This window comes from Betta splendens, chromosome 3 (genome assembly GCF_900634795.4).
Source record: "Betta splendens chromosome 3, fBetSpl5.4, whole genome shotgun sequence".
NCBI lineage: Eukaryota > Metazoa > Chordata > Actinopteri > Anabantiformes > Osphronemidae > Betta > Betta splendens.
The window spans coordinates 1,222,973-1,243,851 of NC_040883.2; the positions used below are offsets into that span (position 1 = coordinate 1,222,973).

Consider the following 20,879-nt stretch of genomic DNA (forward strand, 5'->3'; position numbering starts at 1 on the left):
CAGCAGGCGTCGGGCGGAACGTGTGCTGTTCGTAACTCGGGTCGATCCAAAGTTCAGGCGGCGCGTTGAAAAACGTTCAGGTTTAGTGCAAAGTTGAAGAAACTAAAGCACAGAAACAAATCCAACAAACTAAGGGAATGATAAGGCAACAATTATAAATATATCAAAAATAGTCATTACAAAAACGGTACAAAAGTTCTGTCCTGTACCAGCGAGAGCGACGTGTTCCTCAGCTCCTGGGCCGAGCGCGCCGCCCGGTAGCCCAGCTGCTGCAGCACCTTGTGGCACACGGTCTGCGTGTGCTCCACCATGTCGTAGGACAGCTTCAGGCGCCAGCTCTCGGCGTTGGCCGCCGAGTCCCTCACGGTGCCGAACTTGTGCTTGGCCGAGGGCTCGCTGCTGCCCCGCGTGTTGGCGTGGATCCACTCCTCCACGTTCTTATCCATGGGCAGCCCCAGGTACTCGTAGATCTCCTTGGTCTTCAGCAGGGGGTTTCGGGCTAAATCCTCGTAGCGAACCAGCATGTACTTCCCCTTGAGCCAGTGGGGGTGACTGAGCCCCGTGGAGACGGAGCTCAGGAAGTCCTCGCACACGACCGTGAGCTGACTCAGGTCCAGGTTGTAGGGCCTCCTGCCCGTCGCCCTCCAGATGCGCCACAGACGGTACGTGTCCCTGAAGGTCTCGATCCGCGACGACAGGATGCCGCGCGGGTCTCGGACCAGCTGGATCACCTTGATGTTGAGCCTGGGGTCCTCCACCAGGGCGCGGAGGTCGCCGATCTCGGGCACCCGCACGATTTTAATGGCGATGTGGCGCTTGTCGCGACAGGCCTCCGTGGCCAAGGTCATGTTGAGAGCGGAGCACTTCTTCACGCAGTCGCCCTCCTCCACGTTGGCGTCGGCGGGTCCGAAGGCGTCGCACACGGGCTGCAGGCACAGCGCTCGGCTGGCGCCGCGGCGGAACAGCTTGTCGGTGGTGTGGTTGGTGGGCGTGGGCTTGATGTAGCTCTCCAGGAAGTGCAGGTCGCAGCCGTACAGGCTGCGCAGCAGGTCCCTGCTGGCGCCGAGCATCACGCGGCGGTCGGCGGCGTTGCGGCTGTGGGACAGACGGGGGATCAGCGTGGTCTGAACGTGGTAGAGAGGCTCAAACAGGTAGAAGACGTCCTGGTTCTGGTTGAGCAGCTGGCCCACGAAGGAGGAGCCGCTGCGCGTGGTGGCCAGAACCAGGATGTGGGTTTTCCGGGTGGCGTTGCTGGAGAAGTAGGGGTAGTCGTCGCAGCCGCCGCCGCCGCCGCCGCCGCCGCCGCCCGCTCCGCGCTCAAAGGGGGCCTCGGTCTCCGGGCCCCCGACGCCACAGTTCTGGGGGCTGGGCAGCGGGCAGAGCTGGAAGGGCTTGGACGTGAGGGTCCGGATGGCCGTGTACTGGATGGCAATGGAGGCCAACGCCAGCAGAATCACCGCCTTCCAGGAACATTGCATGGCTGAAGCGCTTCATTTAGACACAGCGGCCCATTCCAGGTCCTCCCTGAAACACAGAGGGGCAATGGGTTCGATTAGGACGCCATCGTCTAACGCTGCTGAGAGTTTCCCTTGCAACGACACCAGCACCAACCATTACAGCACAGCCTCTTTCTAGCACGTCAGCCGAGTGTTTGCAGTTTTAGAAGCCAGCGTGACTCATCTCTGGGTTTATTTTTATGATCGTAGGTTGTATTTTCATGCACGTTGCTACTGTAGACACGAGTTGAACTCATGCCAGTTCATCCCTCTGCTGCTACAGTCTGCTTTTTAGAATGGACGCAGAGGAAGACGCCGGTCCGAGCCCTTGACTTGTGGCCGGGTTCCACTCAGCTGACACACGCTGCCCAACGGGGTCCAGTCTGAGAAGCCACAACGCAGCCGAGCTCAAACAAACGCCGGAGCCTGGTTCCGCTGTGACTCTGAGCCACTGGAACCGACAGAACGCGGAACCCGGGGCTACGCTCTACTCTGTCTGCTCCAGAACCCTGCGTGACCCGACGGAGCTGAGCTCGGTGCTGTACAAAGTCAGAAACACAAGAAGTCACGTCGGACGCCAATGTCACATCAAGGGGAAACGATGCTGCAAGACAAGAATTAGATAATCACTTGGAAGCTCTGCTCTGAGTAGGACGTGATATTTCAGCGTGGGCACAGAACAGGGGCCTCGTGCAGCGGGTCCAACACCGGCTCAGCAGCACTTCACCAGCACAAACCCGCGTGACCGTGCATCGGGACCCGTCCGCTCCAGCCTCCAGCGAGCTGCTGCTTTGGACCGGAGCGGCGGCAGCGCGGACGTCTGGAGACGCCGTAGCATCCGCCGCTTGGAGCAAAGCCCCGCACGCTGCGAAGGCGGCGGCGCAGACGCTGAAGCTGCGATACACGCAAACAGCGCGAGCGGACGAGCGCACGAGCGCAACCCACCAGGCTCCACGGGCTCCGAAGCGCAGCGTGCGCGCGCGCGCGCTCGCGGAGACATGTCACACTTATCGGGCTTCTACCTTGTCGGTGGCGCTCTCACGATGCGCGGTGCGTCCATGAAGCCAAACGTCTTTTCTCCGTGCGCTTCTTCTCGGGAGGGAGAGGACGAACGCGCCCGGCGGAGCCATGTCTCCCGCAGGCGACGACGGTGCGGATGAGGCGAACGCTCGGCTTCACGCTCGACGCGGAAACGAGGAAAGTGACGCTGGAGCCGCTGCGCCGTGAGACTGAGAGGAAGCGGCGGCGGGTTCCCTTAAATGATGCGCAGAGGCTGGAGCGTGAGGTACACAAGGAGCGACTGTCTGGACCACCCAGACCCCTCCCCTCTCCACCTGCCCCCCCCCCCCCCCCCCCCCCGCCTCTTGGCTGCCACATCACACGTTCAGAACCAGCTCTGTTCACGCCGCTGTAGCAGCATCAGCCATTCCGTTTGAGTTCTGTGCTGATGGTTCAAGATCTCCAGCTTCTGGGACTCGATGGGATGAAGAGACGCACAAGTTCCTGCCGGTGACGGTGGTGATGTTCATCATCTGACCAGAGCATCTGTAACCCAGTGATTGACAAAAGACCCCGGAACCCGGGCCAGAACCAGAGACTCATGAATCCCGAGCAGCAGTGAAAACACGGGCGCTGAGCTCGTCCCAGCAGGACGCCACGCGCCGCCATGTACGGCTGATTTTACATGATTGGAAGCAGAGAAACAGCACAAAGATCAGAAACATGACGTTTAGTGGCGCTGCAGCTTTTATTCACTCCCTATTTTTCATCAATGGTTCTGAAGTAAATGTTTCCCACATTAAAGGCTCACAGGGAAAAGAGTCTCATTAACACACAGCTGCTAAAGTATTTACATATTCACTGTATAATTTAATAGAAAAGGAGCAGTGGCAGTTTTAAAGTATATTATCAGAGAGGGAGTGAGTTCAACAAATACTAGTGTTATATAAATATTTAGATTCTTATCATATTGTAAAAATGTAAAGTTCAGAACAAAGACCACGAAAGCGAAGCAGCAGCAAAACCTTTTTCCTCTTCTGTCCAAGCGACAAAAGAAGAAGAATATTCAGATTTGCCTGCTCTGTCACATGACCTCTCCACGCGCCGCTCCCGGAGCCTTGAAGCCCGTCAGCTTCTGCTGCAGCGAGTCTCGCTCCGTTCGTCGGCCTCTGGACGCCGGCGTCTGCAGCGCGAGAGCCTGTCAGCACGTCGTCACGTGGGCCATTGTTCCTGAACGCGCCATGAAAGGATTTGTAATAGAATCACAGCTCGGATGAATAACGGGGGAGGGGCCGGTTTCTGTCGTCTTCATGCCACAATGTCGACAAAAGCCCAGGTTTGTGTTGGGCTTTTGATTCACTACTGGAGCTGTGAGCGCACAAGGGGGTCGAGGTCCAGAACGGGAGCTTGGTTCAGGTTCTGGTTCCTTCACAGCCTGGACGAGTCATTCATACAGGTTCCCTTCACCAAAGCACAACTCAGCTGAGACTGTTCCACACCAGGCCTCGTGTGAAAACGCACAACATGCAAACACAAAGAGGCTGCGTTTGTCCCGCGGGAGGAAACGGAGAAGCAGCGCCTCCATCTGGACCTTCAGGACGGCAGCGGCGCCGGTTCAGAAGACGACCCAATGTTACAACCTTTGTCGTGTTCGCTTCACAGCGCGAAGTGACCGGTGTTCAGCCCTGAAGCCATTCACAGCAACCATGAATGCTGGGTAATATCACGGCTGACGTCTGCGGCGGCGCGTTTCCGCTGGCTCAGCAGACAAGCGTTTGTTTGACTTCGTACGTTACAGATTAAAGCAGCTCCAGTTTGAAGCACGTTCTGCTTTTCAGCTTTTTCTCCTTAAGTATAAACTGAACACATTGTTACGCTGAGCGTTTCTCCCCTTTAAGGTCCAATAATTGAGACGTCTTCGCAGCACACAGCTGTCAGATGACAGAGCTTGAAGTCTTTATAGACTGACAGGAGACGCTCTCGTACTCCGCGCGGGCTTGAAGCGCTCACGGTTTGTCACGTGTCTTCCTCCGATGGAGACCGTGGGGCTGTTCATTCACCACAGCCAGAACCGGCCCCATCTGCATCCTCCACGCCGGCCCGCGGGTTCTGTTCCCGCTCCAGACTGCTTGACATTCCAACCCGACGTCGGTCTCTGTGACGTCAAAGGTCTCCTCCATCAAACAGACAGCGAGCGGCCGAGATGGACCCAGCTGATAAATGAGTTCAAAGCAACAATAAGTTTGAAGGTCCACAGCGGCTGCAGACGTACGCACAGATGAACGCCTCACGTCTGGACCATTATCTGAATCACGGCTGACAGTGTTCGTTCCTTTTGAGATGCTGCAAAGTAAATCAGGTCCAATCACATTAACGATGAGCCTTAGTTGTAGAGAAACCAAACATCTGATTCATATTAGTGTTTGTTTTAGACCAGGATCCGTCCAGGGTCAGAACATCAGGTGTGTGAAGATCTTTATTCTGTGAAAGCCTCTACATCCACACACAAACATCCCAAAACTGCTACCAAGCCAGTCACCAGTGGAGCTTAGAACCAAACCGTCAGCAGCTTTATCTTATGACGGCCGGTTCCATTCTCTCATTTCTATTTACTGGTGGTCCTTTGAGCACGGTGCCCCTCCCTCCTCCCCAGCAGCACACAGTAACACACAGCCAGCAGCAGATGACCGGGGCCCATGCACCTTGGTGCTCGTCCTGTGGCCTTAACCATTCTCTGTGCTGACCACAGGCTGATCTACAGCTGCTGGTCTATAGCTGCTGGTCTACAGCTGCTGGTCTATAGATACTGGCCTATAGCTGCTGGTCTATAGATACTGGTCTATAGCTGCTGGTCTATAGATACTGGTCTATAGCTGCTGGTCTATAGATACTGGTCTATAGCTGCTGGTCTACAGCTGCTGGTCTATAGATACTGGTCTATAGATACTGGTCTATAGCTGCTGGTCTATAGAAACTGGTCTATAGCTGCTGGTCTATAGATACTGGTCTATAGCTGCTGGTCTACAGCTGCTGGTCTATAGATACTGGTCTATAGCTGCTGGTCTATAGATACTGGTCTATAGATACTGGTCTATAGCTGCTGGTCTATAGATACTGGTCTATAGCTGCTGGTCTATAGATACTGGTCTATAGATACTGGTCTATAGCTACTGGTATATAGCTGCTGGTCTACAGCTGCTGGTCTATAGATACTGGTCTATCGCTGCTGGTCTACAGCTGCTGGTCTATAGATACTGGTCTATAGCTACTGGTTTATAGCTACTTTATGGCTACTGGTCTATAGATACTGGTCTACAGCTGCCGGTCTACGGCTACTGGTCTACAGCTGCTGGTCTCCAGCTGCTGGTCTATAGATACTGATCTATTGCTGCTGGTCTACAGCTACTGGTCTATAGATCCTGGTCTATAGCTGCAGGTCTAAAGCTGCTGGTCTACAGCTACTGGTCTATAGGTGCTGGTCTACAGCTGCTGGTCTACGGCTACTGGTCTATAGATACTGATCTATTGCTGCTGGTCTATAGATACTGGTCTAGAGCTGCTGGTCTACGGCTACTGGTCTATAGCTACTGGTCTACGGCTAATGGTCTATAGCTGCTGGTCTATAGATACTGATCTATAGCTGCTGGTCTACATTTACTGGTCTATAGCTACTGGTCTATAGCTACTGGTCTACAGCTGCTGGTCTATAGATACTGATCTATAGCTGCTGGTCTACAGCTACTGGTCTATAGCTACTGGTCTATAGCTACTGGTCTACAGCTGCTGGTTTACGGCTACTGGTCTATAGTTGCTGGTCTACAGCTGCTGGTCTATAGATACTGATCTATAGCTGCTGGTCTACAGCTACTGGTCTATAGCTACTGGTCTATGGCTACTGGTCTATAGATACTGGTCTACAGCTGCCGGTCTACGACTGCCGGTCTACGGGTACTGATCTACGGCTACTGGTCCACAGCTGCTGGTCTACAGATACTGATCTATAGCTGCTGGTCTACAGCTACTGATCTACAGCTACTGGTCTACAGCTACTGATCTATAGGTGCTGATCTACAGCTACTGATCTACAGCTACTGGTCTACAGCTACTGGTCTATAGATAGTGGTTTATAGCTACTGGTCTACAGCTGCTGGTCTACGGCTACTGGTCTATAGCTGCTGGTCTATAGCTACTGGTCTACGGCTAATGGTCTATAGCTGCTGGTCTATAGCTACTGGTCTACAGCTACTGGTATATAGCTGCTGGTCTACGGCTACTGGTCTATAGCTGCTGGTCTACAGCTGCTGGTCTATAGATACTGATCTATAGCTGCTGGTCTACAGCTACTGGTCTATAGATACTGGTTTATAGCTGCTGGTCTACAGCTGCTGGTCTGTATATACGGGTCTATAGCTTCTGGTCTACAGCTGCTGGTCTATAGATACTGATCTACAGCTACTGGTCTATAGATACTGGTTTATAGCTGCTGGTCTACAGCTGCTGGTCTATAGATACTGTTCTATAGCTGCTGGTCTACAGCTGCTGGTCTATAGATACTGTTCTATAGCTACTGGTCTATAGCTACTGGTCTACAGCTGCTGGTCTACAGATACTGGTCTATAGCTGCTGGTCTACAGCTGCTGGTCTATAGATACTGGTCAATAGCTGCTGGTCTATAGATACTGGTCTATAGATACTGGTCTATAGCTGCTGGTCTATAGATACTGGTCTATAGATACTGGTCTATAGCTGCTGGTCTATAGCTGCTGGTCTATAGCTACTGGTCTACAGCTGCCGGTCTACGACTGCCGGTCTACGGGTACTGGTCTACGGCTACTGGTCCACAGCTGCTGGTCTATAGATACTGGTCTACAGCTGCTGGTCTATAGATACTGGTCTATAGCTGCTGGTCTACGGCTACTGTTTTATGGCTACTGGTCTACAGCTGCTGGTCTCCAACTGCTGGTCTCCAACTGCTGGTCTCCAGCTGCTGGTCTACAGCTACTGGTCTATAGATACTGGTCTATAGCTGCTGGTCTACAGCTACTGGTCTATAGATACTGGTCTATCGCTGCTGGTCTACAGCTGCTCGTCTATAGCTACTGGTCTATAGATCCTGGTCTATAGCTGCAGGTCTATAGCTGCTGGTCTACGGCTACTGGTCTATAGATCCTGGTCTATAGCTGCTGGTCTACGGCTACTGGTCTATAGATCCTGGTCTATAGCTGCAGGTCTATAGCTGCTGGTCTACGGCTACTGGTCTATAGCTGCAGGTCTAAAGCTGCTGGTCTACAGCTACTGGTCTATAGATCCTGGTCTATAGCTGCAGGTCTAAAGCTGCTGGTCTACAGCTACTGGTCTATAGATACTGGTTTATAGCTGCTGGTCTACAGCTGCTGGTCTATAGATACTGTTCTATAGCTGCTGGTCTACAGCTGCTGGTCTATAGATACTGTTCTATAGCTACTGGTCTATAGCTACTGGTCTACAGCTGCTGGTCTATAGATACTGGTCTATAGCTGCTGGTCTACAGCTGCTGGTCTATAGATACTGGTCAATAGCTGCTGGTCTATAGATACTGGTCTATAGATACTGGTCTATAGCTGCTGGTCTATAGATACTGGTCTATAGATACTGGTCTATAGCTGCTGGTCTATAGCTGCTGGTCTATAGCTACTGGTCTACAGCTGCCGGTCTACGACTGCCGGTCTACGGGTACTGGTCTACGGCTACTGGTCCACAGCTGCTGGTCTATAGATACTGGTCTACAGCTGCTGGTCTATAGATACTGGTCTATAGCTGCTGGTCTACGGCTACTGTTTTATGGCTACTGGTCTACAGCTGCTGGTCTCCAACTGCTGGTCTCCAACTGCTGGTCTCCAGCTGCTGGTCTACAGCTACTGGTCTATAGATACTGGTCTATAGCTGCTGGTCCACAGCTGCTGGTCTATAGATACTGGTCTATCGCTGCTGGTCTACAGCTGCTCGTCTATAGCTACTGGTCTATAGATCCTGGTCTATAGCTGCAGGTCTATAGCTGCTGGTCTACGGCTACTGGTCTATAGCTGCTGGTCTACAGCTACTGGTCTATAGATCCTGGTCTATAGCTGCAGGTCTAAAGCTGCTGGTCTACAGCTACTGGTCTATAGATCCTGGTCTATAGCTGCAGGTCTAAAGCTGCTGGTCTACAGCTACTGGTCTATAGGTGCTGGTCTACAGCTGCTGGTCTACGGCTACTGGTCTATAGATACTGATCTATTGCTGCTGGTCTACAGCTACTGGTCTATAGATCCTGGTCTATAGCTGCAGGTCTATAGCTGCTGGTCTACGGCTACTGGTCTATAGCTGCTGGTCTACAGCTACTGGTCTATAGATCCTGGTCTATAGCTGCAGGTCTAAAGCTGCTGGTCTACAGCTACTGGTCTATAGATCCTGGTCTATAGCTGCAGGTCTAAAGCTGCTGGTCTACAGCTACTGGTCTATAGGTGCTGGTCTACAGCTGCTGGTCTACGGCTACTGGTCTATAGATACTGATCTATTGCTGCTGGTCTACAGCTACTGGTCTATAGATCCTGGTCTATAGCTGCAGGTCTATAGCTGCTGGTCTACGGCTACTGGTCTATAGCTGCTGGTCTATAGCTACTGGTCTACAGCTGCCAGTCTATAGGTGCTGGTCTACATCTGCCAGTCTATAGTTGCTGGTCTCCAGCTGCTGGTTTGGAACTGTCAATCTCCAGCGGCTGGCTGAAAGCAGAGCTGCCTGCAGGCAGTACTGTAAGCTGGTGTTGCCCTAAACCCTCCAAAGAGCAGATGCTGGCTAACGCGTGGGTTGTTCTACGGGTGAACGGTGCCGCCCATAAGCCCCGTGAGGCTCACTGCTTTAGTTTAAGATGTTCAGCTGATGAACCAACTGAAACTCGTGGAACTTTTCTGAACTGATGCCTAATTATTTGCGGCCGTCTGTCGTCAAACCGCGGTGGAGCCATGAATCAGTGTGAACGCCGCGTAACGCGCTGGTGGGACAACTCATTTACGTGTGACAGATGTCCTAAACGCTAGATTAGAGAACTGTGCCTTATCTGAAAGAACGACGGGAGAGTAAAAAGCCTCCAGTTAAATCATTCTGTCCCTGCAGGATACCCATCAAACCCTGTTATTTTTTATCTTATATCCTGTCAGACTATGAGATTATGTGTAATTATGGAGATAAGAGAAATTAAAGGGCTCTGTTCTTATTGACCCGACTAATGCAGTGGACTGAAATCTGGGTCCCTGAAAGCTTGTTTGCGAGTGGCGCCGGTGCATTATCGCCACCGAAGCGCTTTGACTCTGACTCTCTGCTTTCCATTTTATCTGACTCTCTGCAAATGCAACGCGGCAAACACCAGGAAACGCTGCAGCGCCAGCGATAAGACTTCAAATATCCTCCCCTCTAAATGTTCTGCGGTGATTAAAACTTTTAATAGTCCTGCAGTTATTCATCTTATCGGACTATGAAAACAGGTTCGATCATAAGGACGTGTAGGTTTTGGTCTGCATTAGGGGGAGGCCCATCGGACCGTAGGTGAGTAGAGGGACTAGACATACGTCATGTTTACCACTCTGCTGCTGCTGAATATTTTACATGTCTGCACTATGAACCATCACCACATCCACTTAATGTATGACCTGACCCAGATGTGTTTGAGACTAGACCAGGATTCACACATCTCATGCAGAGACCTGGAGGAGGCTCGGCAGGTAACCGATGACGATGAGGGTTCAATACGTCTTATATCGTACTGACGAAACCCAGACATGTGCGTTATGAGCCGAGTAAAGGTGAGTAGTGTCAGGAAGCAACAGCTGTGGAGGAGCAACCACTGCAAAGCACAAAGCACCAGCAGCTGATGCAGACGGCGGCTCAGCGTCTGGACGCGGCTCAGACTCTCGCGGGCTCTAGTGACGATGCAGCTCCCAGCGTCAGGAGACTGGAGCACACTGACATTTTTTATCTGACATTTAATTTGACTCGCTTCATCTTTACAAAACAAACACACTACATGACTAATACGGGATCTTTGCAGCCACAACACACTGAAATGAAGCGTCTTGGCAGCAGCTACGGAACGCTCCGTGTTTACGGGGAATCACGCCAGTCTCGGGGTCTTATTCCTGCTGCTGGTGAGGAATGTTTGCTGGCTGCTCCCTGACCCAGATATGCCACCCGACATTCCCTCACAACTCCATGCACGTTAACACAATGCGACAGCTTTGCTACGCGACAGCTAAACTATGTGCCGAGCGTCCAAGTGTAGTTATTGTGATTAGCTTTTCCCACTAAGAAGAGCTGAGATGCTATGACTGCATGTGGGGGTTCCTGGAGGAACACGGACACAGGCTCAGCGCTCATATCAGACACAGCAGGACTATTTGACTCTTCTGTGAGGTTTTTCCCTGAATGCTTTCTTGAAGAATCTCAGGGCAAAGCTCGCGGGTCACAGTCGCGCTGCCTCAGTGTTGATTAACAGACACAAATCTCAGGACTCCACTGTTCAAAAAGCAATTTGTGATTGACTAAGTTATTTTACAGTACATTGGCTCCAGAGACCCACACGCAACCCTGGTCAAAAACACCACATGACCGACGCCTGAAAGCCTGAAATGCAGGAAGGCTGGTTTTTAATGGGGCTGTATTGGCCGTTCGCCATCTGTGGCGAGGAATGAAGGAATAAAAGCGATTTGTATCAGCTGCAGTGGGTCGAGGGGACCAGTTCAGGTGTCTGATGGCTGCCACCAGCGCTGTGTTCCTCTGTTTCACACAAATATGTGACAGCCCCCAACCCCCTAAAATCCTTTTATTGAAAAGCTGGAAGCAGAGAAAAAAGGAGCGCGGAGGAGGAGGGAGCATGGAGACATGAACCAGGACCCAGATGGTGCTTCAACCAGTCCTTTCACCCAGCAGCGTCCTCCCCCTCGTTAACCCCTCCCTCCTCTGGGAAATCCATTCACCTCCGCTGCATGAATAGAAGGATGTTCTGGGGTGGCCACTTAAACTATATCATTTACATGTGTAAGGAGCAGCCATCAACAAGACCTATAGGGCCTCTGTGGTTTTTCTCCTTTGCTTCGGGGTTTTCAGTGTCTGTCCAATCCTTCATGCCTCATTGGAGCCAATTGAACTGATCTCAAAAGAGGTTTTACAAACTCTGTGGTGCTGAGAAAAGATCCTTGGGCATCTCTTTATATGAATTATCCATGTGTGTTTAAGGCCGACAGTGACAAAGCGAGGCAGCGTTTGAATGCCTGCCTCATAAAGCAGTTGGAGGTTGAAGGTTTGCAGTGTGTGTGTTTTGATGCATTGATGTGTGAAGGCTTCTGTTATTCGCTGTATAATGTCTGAGCAGCGAAGTCGAGGTAGTTTGTCAGGAGTTGCTGCAGAGTGAAGGAGGCCACAGGAACCAGGGTGAACGGAGGAGAAGGTCTGAGGAAGTTGCTCAACCTACACTCCGTTTGTCCTCTGCACTCAGACAGTTGTGACCCAGCAGCTGAAAACTGTCCTTCACCTGTTATTTCACAGATGCCTGTGAGTTAAACAGCAGAGAACCTGTTGCAGGATAAAACCAGTGAAACCAGTCAGATGCAAAAGACGTGGACTGGAACTGGCTCAGACTGAGACAGAGTTCACGTTCACCCAGAACCTTCTGTTTTAGGAGACGCATGTCTTCTGGTTTTGCACAAACGCAAACCCATGATGTGGAGCATGTTCACATGTGGATGTGGGGCTGAAGTCACATTTGTCACCGTAGCTAAACATTCAGCCTCCAGCTCCACTGGTTAAAGACGTAGAAATATAATAACTAGCAGAGCTGCTGTTTGTCTGCTTCTTCCCGACAGACGATCCCCAACACACATCAGTGAAAGTCACACAAACACACACACACGCACACACACACACACACACGCACACACACACACACACACGCACACACACACGCACACACACACGCACGCGCACGCACGCACACACACACACACACACACACACACACACACACGCTTGAGTTTGCTCTCAACATCTTTGCGTTTGCTGTGATTCGACAACGTGCTGCTCAGCTCGTACCTCGTTCTGTTAAATGCCATGAAAGCGATGGCGCCTGCAATGACCTGCAGCTCTGTCATTAATGTTTAGCAGGACGTGTGTCGTCTGTAATACGCCACAAAGACGCTGACCTCTCATAACAGTTCTCACCCGGAGAGCGAAAGCCGGTCCTGAGCACGGGATCAATACCGAATGCAATAACTGCCACGGAGCTGCTCTGTGATTCACACAGAAGCAGAGTTCAGGAGCGTGAAGCCGTCCCTGCTTTAGTTGAGCTGCTCTTGTTTTAGTCCAAACATGGAGCAAATGCAGATTGCACTTCCACATAACCAGAGGCGTCCTGACATATTTAAGAGCTCCTACAAACTAAAATCCATTCTGAAGAACGAGTCTCGGGTCCTCAGCAGTCAATCAGAGCCTTCAGGCTCGTCGCCTTCAGGACTCACAGCAGGAAACGCCCGGCCACAACCACAACAGGCCACCTGCTGATGTCCATCTGACTTCAGGATGAGGCCGTGGCTGCATTTCTGCCTTTTACTGATAACGAAGCGTTTCCACCACTCTTCTATTTATGAAGTAACTCTGCTTTGTAGCAGAGGTTCAGACGCGCCACCTGGTGACTGTCTGGATCCAGCTGTTCAGATAATCCAGCTCTGACACACACTTGAATAAACCAGGTGATTAATTAAATATCACCTCTGACAATAAATATTTTACGATTCTCAGACAGCATTTGACACATTTCCCCAAACTTCAGCTTCCCACTGCAGCCTGAGGAGCTTCCCTAAGGTTAGACTCTGACATCGCTGCTGGAGGAAATGACAGCTTAGCCGCGTTCGGCCTCTCTGTTGTCAATCAAGCGCCGTTACAAAGGGTTAATTGAATGAGACGGCTCCTTTGAAACGAGCGAGCGGAGAAGAGGCTTTGAAGTCTTCGACCTTGTCAGCGGCGGCGGCGCTGAGGGAAGGATGGACGGCGGTGACACGCGGGCCCTGGGGATCCGGGCAGCTCCGGTCCCGATCCGGAGACGGTGAACACGCCCTTGTTATTTGGCTGCAGTGTGCGTCTGCGGAGAGGAGAAAATCCTCAGTGACAGCACATCAGGACTCGCCTTTCTCTCTTGTGACGTCTCGCTCTCATTACTGCACCCCAACACTTTGACTGCTCCTTCATTAGTTTTGGTCCAGGTCCCTGTCTTAAAGGGAAGACGTGACAGCACGAGCTTCACGACTTTAGAGTCTCACCTCAGAAAGAGACGGAGGAAATCAGGGTGAGGATGAAATGAGGTGAAAGACAAACAGAGACGAAGGCCTTTATGAGCTCCTGCTGGTTCTAATGCACCATTTCACCCACGACAACCAGAACAGAACAGTTTCACCATTTCATTATGAAATGTCTGCTGAAGGCAGCAATGACGTCTGGATGTTAATGCTTAAATGGAACGGGCTGCGCTGTCACAGTTTATTACACATTTGTAGCATGTTCTGTGAGCGGTTTTCTAGCGTGAAGCTAATGAAACTGACAATTTCCTGCCACAGCTTGAAATGCGGTGCCTGTTATAGCTGCTTATTAGCCACCAACAAAGACGGATGGTAAATATAGAGTTTAGCTAAAGTCTGGTTTCTTCTTGACCATTTATGAACATGCCTCTTGCTGTTAGAGTCATCTCGAGTCTCAGGCACAGAACCGTTTGGCCGACGTGGACCCAAGAAAGGTGCTTCTCAGATTGGACGACACCATCAAGAACCTGGTCAGCATCAGAACCGTCCCAGGAGTCGTCCGCGGAGCTCATCACTCCTGCTGCTCGTGTCGAGGTTCTAGGTTTCAGGCTGCAGTGGTTTCCTAGCAACCAGTGGTTGAACTACAGGCGCTCGCAGCCCCTGCTCTGTTTGTTCCCGTCAGCTCCCTCAGGTAGCAGCCACTGGAGGGCCTGTTTGTACAGATGCAGGTCAGTGGTCAGGTCACATTAGGGCCGGAGGGGGTTCAGTGCTCAGGGACTCAGCACCAGCGAACAGCGCTGTGAATTCACATGAACAGCGTGAGGCTCGATGGGTCGAGGCATCAAAAGGCACCGGTAGCTCCTAGTTTCCCGACTTTAACAGCTCAGCGCACGCACGCACGCACGCACGCACGCACGCACGCACTTCAGGGCTCGTTCCTGAGTAGTTCGACCTCTTACACGTCTTCCCTTCGCTCCTGAGGCTTATTGACAACACAAACTCATAAACCCATCACTTGGAGCCTTTATAGGTTGGTGCTGTAAGGCACAGGTGTCTGTGTGGCACACTGTGTAATAACTGTGTATACATCATGCAGCAATTAAAAAAGCCCCTCCCTGATACTGTCTATGTGAGCAGAACATACTGTGGTGTGCTGCTCAGCCCCCCCCCATGAATACCTTAACAGCCACTGTAGATCACAGTGAAACCAATTACTGAGGTGAGTCAAAGTGAGCTGAGACTCAGCTCGCATGGATTTAAATTCATGAGACCCTGAGTTTGTATCTGGAGCTGTATCATTTAGATGCTCTGACATGTTGGTAATCCTGATTAGACATAATTGTGCTTAGATCCTTTGGTAACATCAGGCACAGCTGTTGTTTCAAGGCAACATACACTTTGATGAAGATGACTTCATTTTAGAATCATAAACCAATTAAAACACTTGACCATGAACAGAAGACATCAAATATTCATACGTTGCGCCTTAAAATCCGATAAATTGCTTTTATTTCTCATAAAATACATAAACTATGGCACATAAACTACTGGAGACGTTTGGAACTAAAGCGAAACGTGGCCACTGATGAAGTGACTGAAGTGACGTGTTTTCAACCGAATCAGAACCTGTTGTTCAAAGGAAACATTTGAGTAAAATGGATTTGAGATTGTAATTAGTGATCAGCTTTGTGATGAACCAAGGGTCACGCTAACGCATGCTTGTTACTTTGAATGTATGAATATTCAGTGCTTCTTTGCAGCGTAAATGAGTCGATGACAGCAAACAGACCAGACGCTGCACAGTCCTGTCGCAGACTAACATTCCCAGGTTTCTTCAATGCTCCACTCCTCAGTTGGTCAAATAGTAGTTGAATATTCTGCTTTTCTCCTTGTCAGACGATGATTCATCCACAATAAACACGTCAGGAAGCTAAAGCCGCCGCTCAGCAGCTGTAAGAGACGACGACTACATCCACAGACAAAACCAGGCGTTCTGTGTGCTTTGACTCAGCAGCTACGAGAGGACTAAGTCGCAGCCTTTCAACCTGATCGAGTGACGGCCACCACCTTGTATCAATAAGTCTCCAGTGATGCTGGATTCAGCGCTTTTAGGGACGTGCAGGGTATTTTCCTGTACTTGTCGTGAGTCATGAGCTGTGGTGGTTCTTGTTGTTCCTCTGTGTGTTGTGTTCAGGGTGTGTAGGGTTTTGGATCACTCTACGTTCAGTGTTCTCATGTTTTATGTGTGGCACACTTTCGTTGGCGGCGTCTGTTTTGTTAGACCAACGTATGGGTGCGTAACTATGAGCCTTGGATTCACTCCAACAGGATCACACACAGCTCGCTTACATAAAGCATGTGAGGTCCTGGAAGTCTGACCAGACTGTCAGTTTAAAGTCTAACCTCAAAAAAAGACGGTTTTTGCACCTTTTTGAGTCATGGCTCACATCTGAAATCTGTGACTGTTTATAATTGTTGTTAATGACTGACATGATTGTCACGCAATCCTTACACAACTATGTACTAGTGGACACACACAACAACAACGCTGCTTTGAAGGTATCACAGTGGGAGGAGACAGGACGTGGCCTGAACTGGGCTTAATGGGAGCGTTGATCATGAACCTCTGCTGGAACACATTCATTCCCTAGAGGTCAAACCAGTGATACTGGAGAGCCCACACCAGCTGCAAACACAGTGTAGACGACACCCAACCAGGCTTTGTGTGAGCGAAGGGTTCAAAAAATCGATGGAACGAGCGAAAATGTCTGACATGACTCACTTCACATCTCCAGCTTCTTTTATTGAGCCTCTGGATGTTCTGTTGCTGCCTTGATCATAAATGATCAGAAAACCAGCGACTTTATTAAAATAACGCAGCAGACGCTGAACCTCCACACGAAGACGGGAGGACGTTTGAAACGTGTCAAAGAGTTTTAATTCCTAAAATGAATTGATGTCCAGAACCAGAACCTTCCTACCTCAGACCCTGCAGTTACTGTCCACAGACTCCAAGCAGCCAGTTCAGTTATATTGTTGTTATTCATCCCAATCGAATCGTAAAGTCCATTTCCTTTTTTGTCTTTAATCTGTTGAAACCTTGGACTTCGTGCTGAGGAGAAACCAGCTGCTGGAGAAGCTGAGGAAACGCTCACAGGCCTGTTTGATGTGCTGGATTTCACTGAAGCTTCTCCAGGGCTTCCACTCAACGAGCAGTTCACTGGTGCCGACGAGAGACGCCTGCGAGCGGAACATCCGCAGACTGGATGCAACCGGCTGCGTCGGTGACATGACCTACTTAAACCTGCGCGTTCTGACAATCACACGTGAGGGAAGAGCCGGCACATGTTCAGTATGAGGGCGTCACGGTGGAGGCTGGACCAGGAGGAAACAGGAGATCGGGTCAGGGCTCGCTTTGAGGAGGAACAGAAGACGACGCGCTCCACCTGCAGCGGAAATTCCAGTCAACGGTCACAGACACAGTCCACCGCTCACCGTTTCCAGGGACAAACTCATCTTCCTACAACAAACTCTTCCCTCTCCGTCCAAAGCTCCACAGACGCCTCATGTAAAAGCAGGTGAATGAAATCGGAATCAAACCTCATCCTTTCATCCTGATGGACTTCAGCACAAAGTCCTAAAGTCCTTCTGTTTTGTACAAACACCCAGACTTTGCTACTGTTCTGAATATTTGTTTCAGGCGCAGGAACGATGCTGCAGGAGGTGAATCTCAGGGTCTGACAGTAAAACATGGCTTCAAGCGCAGTTACACGCTTATTCTGCTCACATAGAAGCCAAACAGCAAATCGAATCACCTGCTTTACAGCAGCTCAGTAATCGCTGAAGTCTGTCTTACCTGCATCGCACCAAGCCACACATGAGCACGTGGGCGTTTAAGGGATCTGGACACTTTATATGCATCATTTCAGCCATTTATAAAGAATGAGGCTGAATGAATTTTAATTAGAGTGTACTTGAAAATCCTTTTTAGTGAAGGGAGCCCGTGAACCCACTCCAGTGGAATGGTAATTAATGAGAGAGAGTTTAATGGAGTTCCTCCAAAATGTGTTTTGATTTGAGCTGAGTGCAGAGTAATACAGTCAAAGTAATAGACATGTTTCTTTTAATAAGGCCCCTCTGAGGCCGGCTAACTGCAGGCGCTGGTGTTGGCACCAGAAACAGCGCAGGCACCGAGAAGCGCTCACGGCCTCTGCTTTATGTGGCTGTTCGCCCAGACGTCCATCATCGGCTCACAGACCAAATGTCTCTCATCTTCGACCGCGTGTTTGCAGCCACATAGTGGGTGAAGTGGACCTACAGCAGATGACAGGTCAGAAATGAACAGCACGCTCATGTGAAAGGAGCTTATGTTACTCAGTGTCACCGTTCCAGAAACTGTAGTAACACATTTATCACCATAATTGTCATTTGGAATTTATTGTGAACAGTAGGACGCACCTGAGCTCAGGCTCTGCTACTTATTGTGATCTCCCACGAGTGCAAAAGTCATAAAATTAACTAAAAGGGAGCGATTTGGAAAATAACACAAGTATTAAATACATTTCAAAACGTTCAGTACATTCACTTGTTTTATGAGATGCCGAATGGCTCCTCGTACAGTTGTGTGCTGCCCGTTACCCGGTGTGGAGCTGCTGCAGCATCACACGGGCTCCGCGGCGCCACACGGCCACTGTGATGTCTTATTCTGTCAGAGACGACGGCCACTGGGGCTCAGCAGCAGGTCGGCACACGGCTCTGTTTATTTCACAGCACTCGTGCTCAGTAGTTCTCAGCGGGTGATAAAGGAATTGTGGAAGAATCCCAGCGTAAGTCCTCTGGGCTTTGCTGTTAATAAGACCAGTCAGCACCTGCGTGTTTGGAATTCTAAGCGGCGCTGGAGCCGCGGCGGCTGCAGACGCTCGGTCACGATGCGCTTCATACGTCATCCATGTTCACGTCCTGTTGCTGAGCTCAGACCAAGTTCAAGACCTTTGACAGAAACCCAGCGAGTCGTTTCAGTCAGACACACAATGACTTTACAAACATACTTTATATAAGAACATCAATGTCTTCTCCCTGCAAATTCACAAATCTGAATTTTTTAGCTCAACAAAACATAAGAGGCCTTAAAATATTCATGATTGCATTAATATACACAACAGTGTAAACATGTTGCCTCTCGGCTTTTCTGTGCTTGTGTTATTAATGAGAATCGTCCACTGGTTTTTCTCATTACTGGTTTCTGTGATTGATGACACGCGCAGCTCTCGCTGTCATGCACAGCTGTGACCCACCTATTATAATTATTTATTACATTGAAGATGTATGGTTTGCATCTGTTTTGCTATCTCAGCATCTGGTCTTAATGGGTCGCGCATCTATTTACTATTCACTAAGAAGGGAAACAAAGGTACATTTGATATTTTATCTGGTTTGGTTCCAGCTTCTTTAAATGTCTGTCCGAAGAACAGCCTTAGCTTGTAGTGAATCTAAATAAAATCCAGGATACCAGTAAATAAGGTTCTGTCACAGCTTGGCTTGATTCCATTATTTGAAATAACCAATTAAATTGAGCATTAAAAAAGAGGAATGTGTCGATCTTTCAATTCATTTTTTTTCAATTCATGTTAATTTTACTGTTCGTTTCAGCTGTTGTTTAGAAATAAGTCAAATAGGACAATCTTGATTTGAAGGAAGGGCTCATGATTAAGAAGAGCCATAAACAGATCAGTGATGTTCTGCATCGCCACTGAAACGCTGGGATTTGAGCCAGACCTCCGTGTTCGGCTTCGTCTCAGCTACTGACGTCCTCTCATCAGGTGCCGTTCAAATGGAAGAAATCTCTGTGTTTGGTGTTTGGGTGCAGGAGCAGCCCTGCATCACAATCAGTGCCCCTGGCAGCTCCTGGTCCACACCCGACGTGGACCCTCACGTCTGCTCCAAACTAATGGGCCCGGGCTCATGCGTCTGTGCTGCCAACATCCTCCAGGCTCCTTTTCATGTGCTTTGGCACAGCGTAATCTTACAGCTGCATTAGTCTGATTAGTCACTGAAACTCCGATGTTCCACTGGTCCTTGTGCCAAATCAGGCGTTTTCCACTGGAAGGCTGCAGAAACAGTGAATTGTGTGTGGCGTCACTTTGCTGGTGAAGGTATAATTCCTCCTTTCGCCTGTTCTCAGCTTCCGTCCAGACGCTCGTTGACGGTCTGGTCTTCTGTGGGTGCGAGCGTTGAACGGAGCTGTGGAGCAGTTTACAGAGAGGACAACATGGACAGTGGCCACATTTTACTACTGAGCTACTGTACGCTGCGCTGCATCATTTACAGGCTCAGTGACGAGCGTTATCACGGGCATCTGGACCTACAGGAGTAGGACGGGGGAGCTGTGCTGCATGAAGGATGAGGGGCAGGCGGTAGCAGCTGTCTCACACACTGATGTGAGGCGGAGGCGCTAACGTAGCGACGCAGCTCGCATCACACGGGCTCGGGCCACATGCTCACATTTTAATGCAGCCTCTGCATCACAGTCATTGCTTCAGCCGCATTGTGCTCACGGAGGATCCGGTTCTATTCTGGATTATTATGGGATTTAAATCACACACACTGTTTTCTTTGCTCATTAATGTAGCGATGATTCAACTGACCTGTAGCCTCCCACCACTCGAATGAAGCCACTGTTACACAAACTGAGCTGCAGGATGCTACAACGCAGCGCAATCGTCTGGAGCCTTGTAGTTTATGGCTCTCAAGCAGTCGAACCAGTTAAATTGTCTTGTTGCAATACTTGCGAAGTATTTTACAGACAAAGCCTCTATTGAAAAATGTTCCGTGTTCTGAAAACCACTCATTCATTACTCCCTGAGTGTGAATGTGGTGCACTCCATTTAAATGAATACGACTCACTGTGCTGCACTGGAGGACTGAAAATTAAATTACGGCGTTATCTGCGATAGTCAGAGCTCCCAGCTCCGACTCCATCTCTCCCCGGTCTTTCTCCCTCGCCCGCCTCACACGTCTTTCACGCTGCTTTACTCAAAATCACGGAGCAATGTGAAACACGAGGCGTGGACTGCAATCCGACTGGTC

General features: G+C 50.1%; 1 protein-coding gene across 5 annotated transcripts in view; it reads right to left on the bottom strand.

Moving 5' to 3' along the window:
• Positions 1-20,879, bottom strand: part of LOC114852371 (carbohydrate sulfotransferase 1-like) — a 67,453-nt gene that overhangs the window by 9,731 nt on the left and 36,843 nt on the right. For 3 of the 5 annotated variants that reach the window (XM_055507323.1, XM_055507322.1, XM_055507321.1), the window contains exon 3: positions 210-1,524. In XM_055507323.1, coding sequence (XP_055363298.1) covers positions 210-1,478 — 1,269 coding nt within the window. In that variant the 5' untranslated portion in view covers positions 1,479-1,524. Of the gene's footprint in view, positions 1,525-2,518; positions 2,813-20,879 lie in introns of those variants that run through there. The other 2 variants (XM_041070042.2, XM_029144713.3) reach the window with 2 other exon arrangements.